The following is a 16,291-nucleotide window of genomic DNA, read 5'->3' as shown; positions in this document are numbered from 1 at the left end:
TTTGCCTCTCTGCTGGGATACAGGTGTGTGCTGCTACACCCAATTTATGGGATGCTGGGGATGGAACTCAGGGCCCCAATCTTGTATCAACTGAGGTGCGCTCGCTCTCTCGCTCTCATTCTCTCTCTCTCTCTCTCTCTCTCTCTCTCTCTCTCTCTCTCTCTCTCCCCCCTCCTTCCCTTCCCTCTCTCTTCCATGAGACTTCTTTCTATATTGCACAGGCTAGCTATCTTGAGTGTCCTGTCTCGATCCAATTGCCTGACCTATCATACTGGTTTTCTGTTTTTGGTTTTGGTTTTTTCGAGACTGGGTTTCTCTGTGTAGCCCTGGCTGTCCTGGAACTCACTTTGTAGACCAGGCTGGCCTCGAACTCAGAAATCCGCCTGCCTCTGCCTCCCGAGTGCTGGGATTAAAGGCGTGCACCACCACGCCTTTAATCCCAGCATTTGATGTTCGAATCGTATAAATGTTTTTTCTTCTGCCGTTGGAACTTTTACATTCCATATTCTCAGAACGAAATTATTAATCATCTTATTTCAAAGTTAAATCTCTTGCTATCCGAAATCATACCAAGTGTACGAAGTGATCTTTTCAACACGAAAGCAATGTCCTTAAAATTTGGGAAAGGGTCCCTCATGCCTGGGGGTCTGTGGTATAGAACAATTCTGTCCTGGCCATCGCTGTTCCTCTGCCCTGTGCCCACCACTGCATTGCCTTTACCAGGAACCACAGACTTCAGCAACGCGGCCACCACAAGACCCCTAGGTACCCAGATGCATCTCAGCTGCAGTGGGACAGCTTCACTGCTGTGGGACACTAGGTGCAGGTAGACAGATCCTGGGTAGAAAGGAGAATCCAGATGTCACTAGGGAGACTGCGACCAGAGATGTGTGCTAGGCAGACAGAGCAGCTGTGGGGATCACTTAGCTAGTGCCTCTATTCAGCACCAGAGAGGTTCTCTAAGAACCTTCCCGGACTTTCCGCCCTCGCCTCCCTTGGCCAGCGTGGATAGGATTGTTGCAGATAACGCCAGGGAGGGTCATCCTGGCTCCCGCAGCGCGGACTCCTGTTTTGCGGGCCAGGGTAGGGCCACACTCCTGCGCTCCTGTGAGGTGGCGCGAGGCCCGCTGAGGGCGGGAGGAGGCGGCCCCCTCTAGCCGGGGTGGAGCCAACAGCACAGCAAGAGTGAGAGGGAAAGGCACTCCCAGCCATGGGCTCGAGGTGCGGGAGACCCGGGGGGTCTCCGGTGCTGCTATTGCTGCCGCTGTTGCTGCCCTCGTGTCCGCTGCGGAGCGCTCGGATGTTTCCAGGTGAGGATACAGGCGGCGGGGGGGGGGGGGGGGGGGGGCGGCTCTAGGGCAGGGTGAAGTGGTGGTGGTCATGGGTTCCAGTGCAACTACAGAACATAGAGTTCCCGACCCTCGGCTACCTGGCCAGGACAGGATGTGGGAAGGGTCTGTGCTCCTGGTAAGGGTTGGCCCTGGAGCAGACTTGCCCACACTTACTTAGCAAAGCAAATAGGCAACACTACCCTTTCCTCAGTGCTGCCCAGCTCTGTCCGGAAGCTTCTGCACTTCCAAACTGCCAGGCCAGAGTGTCTCCCTGCTCCTGGAAGGACCTGGGGTCCTTGGAGTCCTGGTCTGCCCACAGGCCTAGCTGTCTCATTCGGCTCGTCCTCTTCTCATGCTGGGTCTGGGCAGTGTGTATGGTGTTTATACAGTTGCCTTATGTGGCAGTTCTTCAAACAGGGGTGTCTGCCTAGCCGTGCCTGGGGCTACCACTTTCTCTTCCTACTGTAACCTCTCCTTACTCCGGGACGACAGGGCTCTTAGCATCTCCAAGCCTGTAGGGTGAATCTCCAAACTCCACATAGCAAGCACTAGGCTGGCCAGAAGGCAGAAGGACCACCGGGGAGGAGGCAGTAAGGGCTGAGGGCTGGATATTGGGCAGTCTGGAAACCACCCCATATCTGTTGACTGCTGCTTCCGTAAGGCTTCTGAGGGGGCTGACTGACAGCTGTATTGCCTTTAGCCTGCGGATAGTTAATGGTGAGGAGAGAGAGCCTCTGTGTTTCCTAATGCAGACTGGCTTCCTCAGTTTCCACTTTAGTCCACCGGACTCCTAGCTTGCCTCCTTCCTTGTCTTGCAGGGCTGCACAGAGAACACTCACACCTGAATCCTTATCCTGCACCCTTGGTAATCCGAGGCCAGCAAGACTTGGTTCTCCATACTCAGTTAAGCCTTCTCTTGGCGGAGAGATCTTTAACCTCCAGGAAGGCTTCTCTGTCCTTCCTTCTCCTCCTCTCCCTTCTCTCTCTTCAGCCTCCATTCCAAAGCCACACTTGCACATCCCCACTTGCACATGGCTCACTAATTACGAAGCACATGTGACTTTAAGGACGAGGTTCCTGGAGCTGCTGCTATTTCAGATTTTGAAAATGTATATGAGCGTTTTGCCTGCACATGCATCTGTGTACCGCGGAGGTACCAGGAAAACCTGGGGGCCGGAAGAGAGAGGCGGATCCCCTGGAGCTGGGGTTACAGATAGTTATGAGGCACCATGTGGGTGCTGAGAACTGAACCCGGTCCTCAGGAAGAACAGCGAGTGCTCTCAATCCCCGATCCACCTCTCCAGCTCCCATTCCAGAATCTTGATGTCTGGGATCTAGGGAGGCGGTGGAACAAGGAGCTGGGATGACCCAGGAAGGGCTGAGCCAACAGAGCTCTCCACTCAGGCAAGGCCAGAGCTGGAGTGGCTGGGGTTTCTATGTTTTTTTCCTTTTTTTTTCTGTAACCTGTGCCAACTGGAAGATGCAGCGGCAGAGGGATAAGTGGGCTTGCTGCTATCTCTGCAGGAGCTTGGCTCCTGCAGGATAGGTCCTGTGAGTGTTTCTGGGACCAGATAGGAGAGGGGAGGTAGGAACATTCCTGAAGAACATTCCAACACCGTCTGAGTAATGCTTGGCTCCGATTCTCTTCCTGGAGCCCCTTGGAAACGCCTGGCCCAGGATCACTGAGCCTCTGAACCCTAGCTCCTTCAGGTTCTGGGCCAGGTCCGTCAGAGTCCCAACACCAGCATCAACCCTAATGGGAGTCAGGAGCTGTGGGACAGACATTTGGTGGCTGTCTTACTCAGATGGCAAAGGAGGCCTCCAAACACCTCCCTCACCATAAAGGCATCTACTACCCAGTCTAAAAATACCCAAGGCTGCCTCCTTCTTCCCAGCCCCTCTGCGCTGGGGTCTGGGCTTCTTCCCGGGACCTCTGACCTCAAACCAGCTCTCTAAGCTCTGGCCGCTTCAAATTCCCCAATGGGGATGGTTCCTGGTGCCTCGGTTTCTCTTTTGCCACCTCCCTGGTTGCTTCTCCATTTAGGGGATGCCCCATGAATACCAAATCCTGGAAGTGCTACACATGGAGTCCAGCTTTCAGGACCCCTCCTTCCCCGATGGCTTCCTGCTCCTAACTGCAATTTTAACACTATTCTCTGCTTTCACCCCAGGAAATGCCCATGGAGAGCTAGTCACTCCCCACTGGATCCTGGAGGGCAGACTCTGGCTCAAGGTCACCCTGGAGGAGCCGGTAAGTATCCGTTATCCTGTCCTTATTAGGGGCCCTAGGTCTCCCGCTCTCTGTCCTTTCCCCCAAATGCAGCGTGACAGTTTTTCTGGGGTTCTCAGAACCAAATCACTGTACCGTTAAGCCACTCCCTGTTGGGTGGGTGGGACAAAGAGACATCTAGATGGCGTGAGGCTGCACACATGGAAGTCATTTTGGGCTTCCTCCCTCCCACCCCCTTCTATTCCTGGCCCTAACCCTCTTCTCCATGGGGGAACATTCAGGCCATGCCCACTCAACTAAGCAAAGATGAGTTCATAGTTTGGGGCCTAAAGCCTTTCAGGAGAGCTCTGTGTGTGTGTGTGTGTGTGTGTGTCTGTGTGTGTGTGTGTGTGTGTGTATTCTGTTCTGTTTTGTTTTGATTGAGACAGGGTCTTGCTATGTAGCTCTGGGGGGCTTCAAGTCATGAGCCATCATGCCAGCCACAGGAGATTTTTAAAAGAAGGACACCAAAATGTCCTCTTTGGCCGTGTTTATGGGGAACATGTGACTCCGTGGACATGCTGCTGTCCTGTAACCTCAGCTTCCATGGCTGGAAGCCACCTGGGACAAGGAAGCTGTGGGCCATTCTCCTCCTGTCCCCAGATGTATTCTCACTCTGGTTTGCTTCTCCAGAGCCCTGCTCAGCCTCCTCCTAACTTCTGCTCATTGTGTTCCCCCAGAAGAGCCATGTGTGCCTTCACTGCTTCGCTGCCCATGGGGAGGCCGGCACTGATCCGCCTGGCTTACAGAGAGGCAAGCGAGCCCCACAGAGCTTGTAAAGTTGCTCATGCTTGAATAGTTCATTGGGCCTAGAAACCTGAGGCTCCGTGGGACCTAAGGGCTTCAGATGATTGGCTGCCTCCCCTTCTTTCCTATAACTACTCAGGCTGGAGAGAGTTCAATTCTGTACCTCCTGACAGAGGGCAGCCCCACTGTCCAAACCTAGAGTGTTGCAACAGTGAGGATGCATTCCCAGAAACCTAAACCTTCCAAGTCAGGGCCTTCACTGGGGTCCCCCAGACTTCTAGGACTTCTCTCAACCAAGCAAAGATGGCTTGTGGACATGCACGGGTTCCCCTGATGGTGGCCTCTCTCCTTGCCTGGCTCGGTCTGTGAGAGAATCCCAGGGGGACTCTGCTCTGCGTTAGGAAGCCTGTGAGGCCAGGCCAGGAAGAGCTTTGGCAGGGTGTGTGTATTTCACAAACAGGGTTGTACTGCAGGATGGGGATGGTGCACAAAGGGGGAGGGAGACCCTGGAGCAGAAGTAAAGGCAGCAAGGGCCGCAGAGGGAAGGGACCTTCCACTGGGGCTACTGCCTTTCTCCCAGAGCAGACATTTTCCCATAAAGCAAGAGGCACTCCAACCATATAAGCTCATGTTTGGGCCCTTGTGGAGCCTGTGGCTGGGGAAGTGAGGGCCATCTTCTCTACACCTGCTGCAGAAGGGCCCTGAAAGATTCTTGGCCAGGGTCCCAGCCCAGTGCATTTTGGGATAAAAAGGGAAAGCCATCGTGGGTGGGGAAAACATTTAAAAAAAAAATACAGCAGCCTCCCCTGGAATCTCTTGGGCTAGTTCCAGTTCTGGCTTCTAGCCAGGCTAAGTGGACTAGCCTGAGAGAGACCAAGTCAGTGAGAGAGGAGAGGTGGCTAGAGGGCCAAGGCCAGCCCTTCTGACATCTAGCTAAGAGAGTCAACACTTTTTAGGGAGCCAAAGTTGGGTTTCATGTTTACTTCATGAGTTCAGTTATGAGGCCAGCTCAGAGGAATTTCAGAGGATCGGGCAGTTTGTCAGAACTGAAGGTGGAGGAAAAAGTTTGGGTTCTCTCAGGAATGAGGGAAAGGCAGCAAGATGGAGAGATGTGCAACCAGGAGCTGTGGATGCAGCTGGGTGATTTGGTGCTTGCTTGGCATGTGCAAGGCCCTGGGTTTGATCTATAGCACCCACAGCAAACTAGCAAGCAAGCAAACAAGCATACAAACAAAACAGAAGCAAGGTTGCAGGTAGTACAAGAGATGGCCAAAGCTGTAGCCCACCCAATGACCCACATCACCCTCAGTGCCCACTGCCTCCTGCTTTTCCTGCCTTTTCATGGGGCTCCTGACTATGGCCATAGCATATGTCCATAGCAGACATAACAACATATGCCAGGCAACGTAGCAACTGCTATGTCCGTATATGGTGGTTATGCATCTTTAAGGGTCCGTTGTCACAAACACAAGCACTGAGAACATCTCTAAGTTACAACTCCCACACATATCCACTCCCTGCAATGCGAGAGCCAGCTGTTCCTATGAGCTTTCTCACTAGGCAGCTCTACATCCTACCGGTTCCTGGGCAGCCAGGTGGCCTTGGGGCCTAGTGTGTCACTGCGTTCCTTCTCGGTCAGATCTTGAAGCCTGACTCGGTGCTGGTGGCTTTAGAGGCTGAAGGCCAGGATCTCCTGCTTGAACTGGAGAAGAAGCAGTGAGTACCAGCGGGGGGGTTGCTGAAGTCCAGACAAAGACCCTCTCTGGAGAGGATCAGTGCTTTCTGGGAGGGGGTTGGGGGCTGGGTGGGAAGCAGCAGTGGGAGTGACAGGGAGAGTGGCGGATGTACTTGGGGCTACAGTGGACTGAACCCAACTGTAGGAAGTACATACCTGGTCATCTCATACCCTGGAGCAGCTGGATGGGCGGCTCCCCGCTGGAGAAGAGTGAGCACCAGAACAGACATTGACTGATACCTTAATTCAAAGGGAATTCTTAGGCAAAGGGAACTTCCACAGATGGCAGAAGAAAAAGCTGCGAAGGTCAAATCCAATGGTGACAGTTCATCTGGTCTACCTGGAATGCCTCCATCTGCGTGGAAGAGAACAGAGACATCTGGTCTACCTGGAATGCCTCCATCTGCGTGGAAGGGAACAGAGAGGAGAGGGCTGGGGTGGGGGGCTTCCCAGTGGGGCCGATCGAAGAGGGCATCTTAGTGCTAAAGATCTTGGATGGACCTAAAGAGTCAAAGAACGGGAGGTGGTAAAGGAGAAACACAGTGTCGAAGGAGTGCAGAGGGTAAGCAAGATGGAGGCGTGGAACTGCAGACTCCACCACCAACCACACCACTCGCTCATGTCTGCTTTCTTACGGACATTGCAGAAGGCACTCATTCATTTTATTCTCTCCATGGAATCAGACAGACTGGGAACAAACTGCAAACACCACGCCAAACCACAGTTCCTGACAGTGCCACATCCCTTCCTACTAAACGGTCTTGTACATGTGTGCACACATTGAACGTTAGCATGTATGAGTGCAGCCAGCAAAGCAGCAGAGTTGTAATGTGTGTAAGGATGGCTGGCCGTACAACAGCCTGGGTTTTTGATGGAGGACAATGTGAATTTGGAGTCAGGATTTTCTGTAAGGAAGAGCAATTGAAGTCAGGCATGGAGGTAGAGGCCTGTAAGTCCGGCTCCTCTGGGCAGGAGAAACACAGAGTCAAGTCAGGGACTGCCTGAGTTATAAAGAATGAGTTCAAGACCAGCCTAGGCAACTTAGCAAAATCCAGTCTCAAAATATAAAGGAGTGAGGAAGAGGGAAAGAGAAAAAGAGGGAGAAGGAGAAGGAGGAAAAGAAAAGAAAGAAGGAAAGAAAGAAAGAGAAGGAAGGAAGAAAGGAAGGAAGGAAGAAAAAGAAAGAGAGAGAGAAAGAAAGAAAGAAAGAAAGAAAGAAAGAAAGAAAGAAAGAAAGAAAGAAAGGAAGAAAAGCAGCTATTTATTTATGGTTGCAATGTTCCTGGTGGGGACAGGGAAGAAGCCTGAAAATGGAAACATTACTGATAGAGTCTAGCTCCAGGTAAAGGGACCCTTCCCCGGGTGGCTGAACAGAAGCAGCTACAGGCAGGTGGAAGTCGGAAGTACGCATCACTGAGGGACAGATGGAGACATGAGATCTAGCAGTCTGAGGAGAACTGGAGGGCCTGGGGTCCGCTCAGCAAAGGCAGGAGTACCCTGGCCCTACTTGGCCTCTCTGAGGTAGTATCTCCTGGCACACACACACACACACACACACACACACACACACACACACACACACACCTGCCTGCAGCAGGCTCCACAGCACCAAAGGTCCCCAGCCTGTCCTTCTGGGTGCTTCCCACACTTCCCATCCCCTTGACTAACCCACCTCAGGACTCGCTCCAGACCTTTGTCTTCTTTTTGCCTGAGGTTTTCTCTTTGAGGCACAGTGTCTCCTTTCTCTCTGACACACTGAATGCCTCCGCTAGCACTCAGGGAGGAGAGCTGGAAGCAAGCGGCAGGATGCAGGTCTAAATCCAGTGACTCCTAACCCTCCCCCTTTCCAGCAAGCTTCTGGCCCCAGGATACACAGAAACCCACTACAGGCCAGATGGGCATCCGGTAGTGCTGTCCCCCAACCACACGGTGAGACACTTTCATGGGATCTGAGAACATGGGGAGGGTGCAGCCTCAATGCCTACCCTGTCCTGTTTTGCATTCCTAAGGAGGTTGTAGTCTGCCTTCAGGCCCCACTTCCTCCTTGTCCCACCAACTTGAGCTCCTACTCAGATGTGGGTATGAGCCTCTTCCTCTCTAGGATCATTGCCAATATCACGGGCGTGTGAGGGGCTTCCGGGAATCCTGGGTGGTTCTCAGCACCTGCTCTGGGATGAGGTAAGGCGTTGGGGGAGAGGGCCTGGGGCTGCGGCAGAGGTGAGCGCTTCCTGTTCACACATCCTTGCTATCCACTGCACTCTAGTGGCCTTATTGTGCTCAGCAGCAAAGTCAGCTATTATCTGCAACCTCGGACTCCTGGGGATACCAAAGACTTCCCAACCCACGAGATCTTCCGGATGGAGCAGTTGTTCACCTGGAGAGGGGTCCAGAGAGACAAGAACTCCCAATACAAAGCAGGAATGGCCAGTCTTCCTCATGTCCCCCAGAGCCGGGTAAGGGGTACAGACTAGAGTGGGACTGGTCCTTCAAAGCAGAGGACACAGGAATGCGGGTCCTGGACGGGGTCTCCCTGTTTTAATTCAGAGGCTGAAGAATCAAGTTTGAGCAGAAGTTTAACTATCCCCTCCCCTGCCCGGGGGGATCACGGTGTGTGGCCAAGGATTCGGTCAAGCAGCCTGCCCCTCACCATTTGCTCCTCCCAGGTGAGGCGAGAGGCGCGCAGGAGTCCCAGGTACCTGGAACTGTACATAGTGGCTGACCACACCCTGGTGAGGAGAGACCTAAGAGGTCTGACTGGGCTGGGCGGGAGCCTGCTCAGCACCGTTATGACCCAGGGACCTCTCTGCCTTCTCAGTTCTTGCTTCAGCATCAGAACTTGAACCACACGAGACAGCGCCTCCTGGAGGTTGCCAATTGCGTGGACCAGGTTGGATGATTAGGGCGCTGAAGGTTGGGAGTGAGGCAGTTGAAAAGCTCTGGTGAGTGCCTGGTTCCTGGCTTCAGCAGGTCTCTCCCTCAGATTCTCAGGACTCTGGATATACAGTTGGTGTTGACCGGGCTGGAAGTGTGGACCGAGCAGGATCTCAGTCGCATCACTCAGGACGCAAACGAAACGCTCTGGGCTTTCCTACAGTGGCGCCGCGGGGTGTGGGCCAGGAGACCACACGACTCCACACAACTGCTCACGTGGGTGCCATTTACACACACACACACACACACACACACACACACACACACACACACACACACACACCCCGGTTGCGGGATGTCCTTATTTCCAACTCCACCCAGTCACGCCCTGCTCCATCATCCTTAGGGGCCGCACCTTCCAGGGTACCACGGTGGGCCTGGCACCTGTGGAGGGCATATGCCGCGCGGAGAGCTCCGGAGGTGTGAGCACAGTAAGCTCTGCTGGGGACCTAGGAGGAGAGAGGTTTGGGTAGGGTTTGTGGTCCTCAGTGAAACCCGGCTCCTCAGGACCACTCGGAACTCCCCATCGGCACAGCAGCCACCATGGCCCACGAGATAGGCCACAGCCTGGGCCTCCACCATGATCCCGAGGGCTGCTGCGTGCAGGCCGATGCAGAGCAAGGAGGCTGCGTCATGGAGGCAGCCACAGGGTACGCAAAGAAGGTCGTTGTTACCGGACCTAGACAAAGCGACTGCGTTTCTTTGGTTACCCCTCAGTTCCCTCTTTAGTAAAGATAACAGCCTGCTAATAGGGCCTCGGTGGGAAAGATGCTGATAAGGTGGAGTCTCAGAATGACTGCGGGACTAGGGTACTCCACTCTGATCCTTGGTCCTCCTTGGGGCCCGGACTGCCCGATTTTAGCGTCACAGCCTCCTGTCTCCAGTTCCTAGGCTCCTCTCTCTCTCGATTGCTCGCTTAGCTTAGAAAGAAACAGCACATCTTGAGGGCTGTGTGGCTAACCTCAGGGCCCAGAGTGCAGAAGTAGCCTGAGCTTAGGAGGTGGCTCCAGCACCCGAGATGGTCCCCACACCACCAATGACATCCATCTTCCATCTGCAGGCACCCTTTCCCGCGCGTCTTCAGCGCCTGCAGCCGCCGCCAGCTGCGCACCTTCTTCCGCAAAGGGGGCGGTCCTTGCCTCTCCAACACCTCGGCGCCGGGGCTCCTGGTGCTGCCCAGCCGCTGCGGAAACGGCTTCTTGGAAGCAGGAGAAGAGTGCGACTGCGGTTCTGGCCAGGTCAGATCGTCATCTTCGTCCCTGGGGTTCAAGGCTAACCCATGCTCCCAGCCTTTCCCAGGTCTAGCTTGCTCCACCATCACGTGTTCTGTTCTCTCCTTTCTGACTTCAGAAGTGCCCAGACCCCTGCTGCTTTGCCCACAATTGCTCCCTGCGTGCGGGGGCTCAATGTGCCCACGGTGATTGCTGTGCGAGGTGCCTGGTGAGGATACTGGGGAGCGCCCTGTACATCTTAGCTGGGCTGGGACTTCTAGTCCCTTTTCTGAGTGTGAGTTTGACCCAGTGTATGGGTTCACGTAGCACTCCCTCGGGCTTTCAGCAAAGATCTCTCTGCTTTCCCTTAATGGGTCTCTGGTGTAGTTAAAGTCCGCGGGCACGCCTTGTCGTCCTGCTGCGACTGACTGCGATCTCCCCGAGTTCTGCACCGGCACCTCCCCGTATTGCCCCGCAGATGTTTACCTACTGGATGGCTCACCCTGCGCTGAGGGTCGCGGCTATTGCCTAGACGGCTGGTGTCCCACGCTGGAGCAGCAGTGCCAGCAGCTATGGGGGCCTGGTGAGACCGCACGCTGGTCCTGGTGCCCTGACCAATACTAAAACCTGCGGTTTTCTACTGAGGGCAAGCTCCACCCGTGGAACTGAGGCCCGAGCTGCCCGCTTCTTACTCCCCCTCCCCCCAGGGTCCAAGCCGGCCCCAGAGCCATGTTTCCAGCAGATGAACTCCATGGGGAATTCGCAAGGGAACTGTGGCCAGGACCACAAGGGTAGCTTCCTGCCTTGTGCTCAGAGGTGAGGTGTGATGCTGAGGGTCTGCAGCTGTAAAGTAGGGCGGAGCATGCGGAGGGAACACTCCAAGTTGTTGACCACCTTCCACTTCCTCCCCAGGGACGCTCTGTGTGGGAAACTGCTGTGCCAGGGAGGGGAGCCGAACCCACTAGTGCCGCACATAGTGACTATGGACTCCACAATTCTCCTAGAGGGCCGCGAAGTGGTTTGCCGAGGGGCCTTTGTGCTCCCAGATAGTCACCTGGACCAGCTTGACTTGGGTCTGGTAGAGCCAGGCACCGGCTGTGGACCTAGAATGGTGAGCCCTGCCCACCCAACCCCTCCTGGTTATTGAGTCCTCCATGCCAAAGTGTTCTCCTCACTGCCCAGTGGGCACAATGCCCATAGGTGTGCCAGGACAGGCACTGTCAGAATGCTACCTCCCAGGAGCTGGAACGTTGCTTGACTGCCTGCCATAACGGTGGGGTGAGTAGCCTAAGGGGTCAGGGTGACCTTGGAGGTCCTTGCTACCTGGTGACTTTTCTATCCTCATCTTAGGTTTGCAATAGCAATCGTAACTGTCACTGTGCTGCTGGCTGGGCTCCACCCTTCTGTGACAAGCCTGGCTTGGGTGGTAGCGTGGATAGTGGCCCTGCACAGTCTGCAAGTATGCCAGTGGGGTGGGGGCAGGCAGGAACCACCTGGGCAGTAGCCTGCTTGAGACTCAGCACCCCTGCCCTCCACAGACCGAGATGCCTTCCCCTTGGCCATGCTCCTCAGCTTCCTGCTGCCTCTGCTCCCTGGGGCTGGCCTAGCCTGGTGCTACTACCAGCTCCCAACATTCTGTCATCGAAGGGGACTGTGCTGCAGGAGGGACCCCCTATGGAATAGGTAGGTTCGGTGCTCAGGTCTCTCTTCCTGAGCCTGCCCCCATGGCTCCTGCTTCTCAGAACTCTTCAGGGCTTTGTAGAGTGAGAGGCTACAGGGAGCTGGGGCTTTAGGAAGCTAGATGGGATCCTTATTCTCTAGATGTAGTGAGAGCTCCCAGGCTGTGGGAAGAAGTCCGTGGTGTGTATCACTGCCCTGACCAGCACTTGGTGGTGTGGTCCTTTCCATGGGCTTCCCTTGATTTTTTTGTTTTATGTTTTTTGTTGTTGTTGGTTTTTTTCTGCTTTAAAGAAATTCAACACAGCCTGTGCTCCGCTTTGTCCTGAAGACGACTCTAGCTTCCTTGTCTCAATATCAGCCATCTCCCATGGCCTTTGCCCTAATTACTCCCTTCAGGTCCCTCGGTGCTAGCCAAGGACCCCTTTGTGCTCCCTATAAACTGGCCAGCTATAGTGTTGCTCTTTCTGTGCCAGGACTCTGTGCCTCTGTCCCCTGTAGATCACAGTGCTGTAAACCCAATTTTCTGGCAGGCAGAAATGCCACCTGATAGCACACATTATCTACCGAGGGCAGCCTCCTCACTAGGCCCCTCGGGCAAGTCAGGCACATTATGTCCCTGTCTGAACTTGGAAGTGTTCTAGACCAATTGAGGGAAGGGCAGGGTTGGGTTGGAGATGTGACTAGAGGGCACCTCAGGCCAGAAACAGCACCAGCAGGCCCCAGGAGCCAGTGAGACGGTCTGGGGAAAGCCAGGTAGTGCCTGGGGGGTGGGGGCGGTGTCTGCAGACAGGGAAACAGGTGGAGTGACAGTTGGGAGGGGGCACTTCAGAGGGGTGGCAGCTGCACACCGTTATCGGGATAGGGTGTCAAGGACAGTGGGAATATCTGGATGAACCATCCAAAGAAATGGCAAGGTCTGTGAGAAAGGTCCCGGCAGTTCAGAGTCTAGACTGGCAGAGCACGGCTAAACGGAGCATGGGAAGGCACAGTTCCCACCAAGGGAGACATCTCTGCACTTCAGCTCTAGGTGGGCCCTCGGTGACGCCTACATCTAGACTGAGTGGGGGCTGGAGTGGAGTCACCTCGGGAGAAAGGATGTCCACAGCCCTGGAGGCCCTGGGACATAAGTGAGGTCTGGACATCTTAAGGACAGAACAGGAATGTGGAATTCGAAGCTTGAGTGGAATGGAGAAGCAATCCCCCTTTGTCTCATACACGGTCACTTTCCAACCTTCTGAACTCTTATCTGGTCTGTCACTGGCCCCTGCAGAGACATACCCCTGGGCAGTGTGCATCCGGTGGAGTTTGGCTCCATCATCACTGGAGAGCCCTCGCCCCCTCGTAAGTGTGCCCCTTGGGACATGGAGAGGGAAGCAAGGGGTGGGTGCTTGCCATCTGCCTCCTTCTAAATGCTCTCCTTAACACACCTTCAATCCTCTGCCCTGCTCAGCCCCATGGACCTCTTGCCAACAGCGTTCGCACCCTCCATCTCTTGACTTGCTCTCAGACCCTGCGAACTCTGAGCTTACCTAAGAACTACCCTCTGAAGCAGCCTGGTCTACAGATTGAGTTCCAGACCTGCCCTATCCCTATGGTATGGAAGCACCCTGAGGACCTCCTGTTGCCCAGTCACCTACCTCTGTCTCAGTTTGTTGTCCCCTCCTCAGATTTACAGGCTTGCATCAATAAAGAAATGAGACATGGGCCTCAGAGAAGCTGTTGTCATAGAGACCATGATGCTGGAAGCCCTAGGGGCAGGGAAGGGAGACACTGTGGTTCTTCTTGGGTCCTTATAGAGGGAGGACAAATGTGCCCTGCCATGTGACTTGCAGTCCTCAGTTTCTCAGACGCACTCTTATAATTCCTATGGGCTGTATGCTGAGCTCTTACTCAGCATAGGAACCCCAGAGCCCGATCATGTTGTATCCCGCCTGCCCTGAGAGCTGTGCTATTCTGAAATGTTAGAATGTATCTAATAACAATAAATCCACAAGTTATATCAGTGTTGTTGGCTGTGACCTGTTAAAAGGGTCTAAGTTGTTTATTAAAAAGATATGGAGATGGATTACTGAGAAAGAAATTAGAAACAACATCTGGACAGTGGAGGAGCCAGCACTGGGGAGGAAAGGGCAGACAGATCTCTGAGTTCAAGGCCAGCCTGGTCTACAGATTGAGTTCCAGGATAGCTAGGGCCACACAGAGGAAACCCTGTTTTGAAAACCAAACAGTCAAATAATAAAAACAAACTTAGTAGCACCTTGTACAGACAGAGAGAAAGGTTCCCAGGAGAGCTCAGACCCCAGCACCAGAGGTGGCAAGGCAGAGTCTCAAAGCCCAGGTGGCAAAAGTGGGATCTGTTAGCATAAACCCAAAGGGCGCGTGGGACAGGCAGGGAGTACCCTTTGATGCAAGCTCACTCTGGTGAGGGCCCCTCACCCCTGGATGTCTGTTAGCAAGGGAATCAGTCAGTGTCTCAGTCTGTTAACATCTGTGAGAGGGGAAAGGCTGCTGCAGACATGGCCTGAGCAGCATCTGGATTCGAACATTTGCACTTTAGGGCCTGCTCTCTCCCCTGGGTGGGGCACTCGCCATTCATTGCCTTTACGACAGCTGTGAGAGAGAGGTTGCTGCAAGTGTGTATGGCTGGGTTAGCTCGAGCCCACCAGGCAATCATGATTTCCCTCGACATCTAGTCATTAACAAACACAGGTTCTTTTACTACAATTTTAACTACCAATATTAACTAATAATGTGTATAAAATATATAACACAGTACACATATATAAGTACATAGATGTTAGTACATATAAATATTATATATATATATATATAATTTTAATTAATATTACTTAATTTTATTTTATCATTTGATATTATTTTACTGTTAGTTATAACAATGTGCATAATATATGTGTAATATAAAATATAATTTTATTATTTAATATTATTATATAAATTTAATTAATATTAATTATACCTATATATTTAGTACATATACATAGGTTACAGAATGGCTACAAAAGTGCCAGGAGCCATCAAGGAGAAGCTAAAAGCCAGCAAGTGATCTTCCTGAGACGGTTCTGCCATGGACTGTACAATTAGTGATGGATTTGCTTCTGTAGGCAAGGACGAGGAGATTTCATTTTAGGAAAGATTCCTGCTATTAATATGCTTTTCCTGGTATTATTAAATATATATAACAATCACTAGGTATTAGCCCACCGTTTTGAACAGAATGTTCTGCAGAACAATGAAGATGTACTCTCTTGTAATGATGCTATATAGACAAATAGATTATTTCTTTTTTAAAAAAGAAAAAAGAGCCGGGCGATGGTGGCACATGCCTTTAATCCCAGCACTTGGGAGGCAGAGGCAGGCAGATTTCTGAGTTCAAGGCCAGCCTGGACTACAGAGTGAGTTCCAGGACAGCCAGGGCTACTCAGAGAAACTCTGTCTTGGAAAAAAAAAAAGAGGAAGAAAGAAAAAAGATTTATTTATTTATTTTATACATATGAGTACACCATCAGACACACAAGAAGAGGGCACCAGACCCCATTACAGATGGTTGTGAGCCACCATGTGGTTGCTGGGAATTGAACTCAGGACCTCTGGAAGAACAGTTGGTGCTCTTAACCCCTGAGCCATCTCTCCAGCCCAAATAGATGATTTCTTAATTCTTAAGGATGATCCTATAAGAATTCCTAAACTTACATTAGTAATTATTAAGCTCTTTTACAATAGGACTTCTATTAAGTCTTCTCTAATATGAAAACTTCAATAAGAACTCTGCCAGTCTTCAAGTGTCATGAGTTAGTTGCTTCTGAGATAGCAAGTAGGCATCAACAACTTAGAGCACATTCTAGGAGGTTGTAAAACCATTAACCAGTGGTCTTAAAAAGGGAACTAACAATAGGCTATAGGTGCAAGGACAGAAGATAAAATATTGACTAGGTTTATCAATACAAAATTTACCCACAAAAGTTATGTTTTTGACTTTTCATAAAAACTCTTTATGAACCTGTAGAACTGGTGAAAGATGACGAATGCTTAGCCAGATAATTACTCCTAATAGATATGCATGTGAATATTCTGTGCTGTAAACTTATTTATGTTTGAACTTCCAGTGAACTTTTGTTTAAAAAAGGGGGGGGGTTGAAAAAGCCATGTGATCTATTCTCCTAGAAAGGGTACAGAAGACTAAGAAAGATTACATTGGAGATGTAACCTTGGAGAGAAAGCTTTGGGAGCAAGAGCATAGAGAGCAAGGCCATTGTGGCATCAGAGCAGGAGGAGAGAGCAAGATTAGAAGGAGAATGCAGAGTGGAATAACTTAGAAACTATAAGGCAACATAAAAAATTAAGAGAGCCATATGCAGAATGCAGAGGG

The 16,291-nt window shown here is 52.2% G+C and overlaps 1 protein-coding gene across 14 annotated transcripts; it reads left to right on the top strand.

The window, feature by feature from the left end:
- The first annotated feature begins 910 nt into the window (after nucleotides 1-910).
- On the top strand, nucleotides 911-13,906 carry Adam33 (a disintegrin and metallopeptidase domain 33). Of its 14 annotated transcripts, NR_136922.1 has the most exons (22): nucleotides 911-1,310; nucleotides 3,503-3,582; nucleotides 5,987-6,063; nucleotides 7,933-8,011; nucleotides 8,184-8,260; nucleotides 8,346-8,535; nucleotides 8,746-8,811; nucleotides 8,898-8,969; nucleotides 9,063-9,229; nucleotides 9,360-9,444; nucleotides 9,521-9,663; nucleotides 10,074-10,251; nucleotides 10,364-10,453; nucleotides 10,612-10,807; nucleotides 10,932-11,040; nucleotides 11,137-11,335; nucleotides 11,425-11,502; nucleotides 11,575-11,683; nucleotides 11,763-11,907; nucleotides 13,175-13,245; nucleotides 13,355-13,498; nucleotides 13,572-13,903. NR_136922.1 is itself a non-coding variant. In NM_033615.3 (21 exons), the coding sequence occupies exons 1-21, from the start codon at nucleotides 1,211-1,213 to the stop codon at nucleotides 13,435-13,437; spliced, it is 2,394 nt and encodes a 797-aa protein (NP_291093.2). In that variant the 5' UTR covers nucleotides 911-1,210; the 3' UTR covers nucleotides 13,438-13,903. The 14 variants fall into 14 exon arrangements, 10 of the variants coding, with proteins under 10 accessions (NP_291093.2, NP_001157001.1, XP_011237557.1 ...); NM_033615.3 differs by having other exon boundaries at nucleotides 13,355-13,903; XR_001780409.2 differs by having other exon boundaries at nucleotides 1,156-1,310; nucleotides 11,407-11,502; nucleotides 13,355-13,906.
- Nucleotides 13,907-16,291: the final 2,385 nt, after the last annotated feature.

This window comes from Mus musculus, chromosome 2, assembly GCF_000001635.26.
Source record: "Mus musculus strain C57BL/6J chromosome 2, GRCm38.p6 C57BL/6J".
NCBI classification, from domain to species: domain Eukaryota; kingdom Metazoa; phylum Chordata; class Mammalia; order Rodentia; family Muridae; genus Mus; species Mus musculus.
The sequence above is the reverse complement of the archived record's forward strand: the minus strand, read 5'-3'. Positions and strand labels throughout refer to the sequence as shown.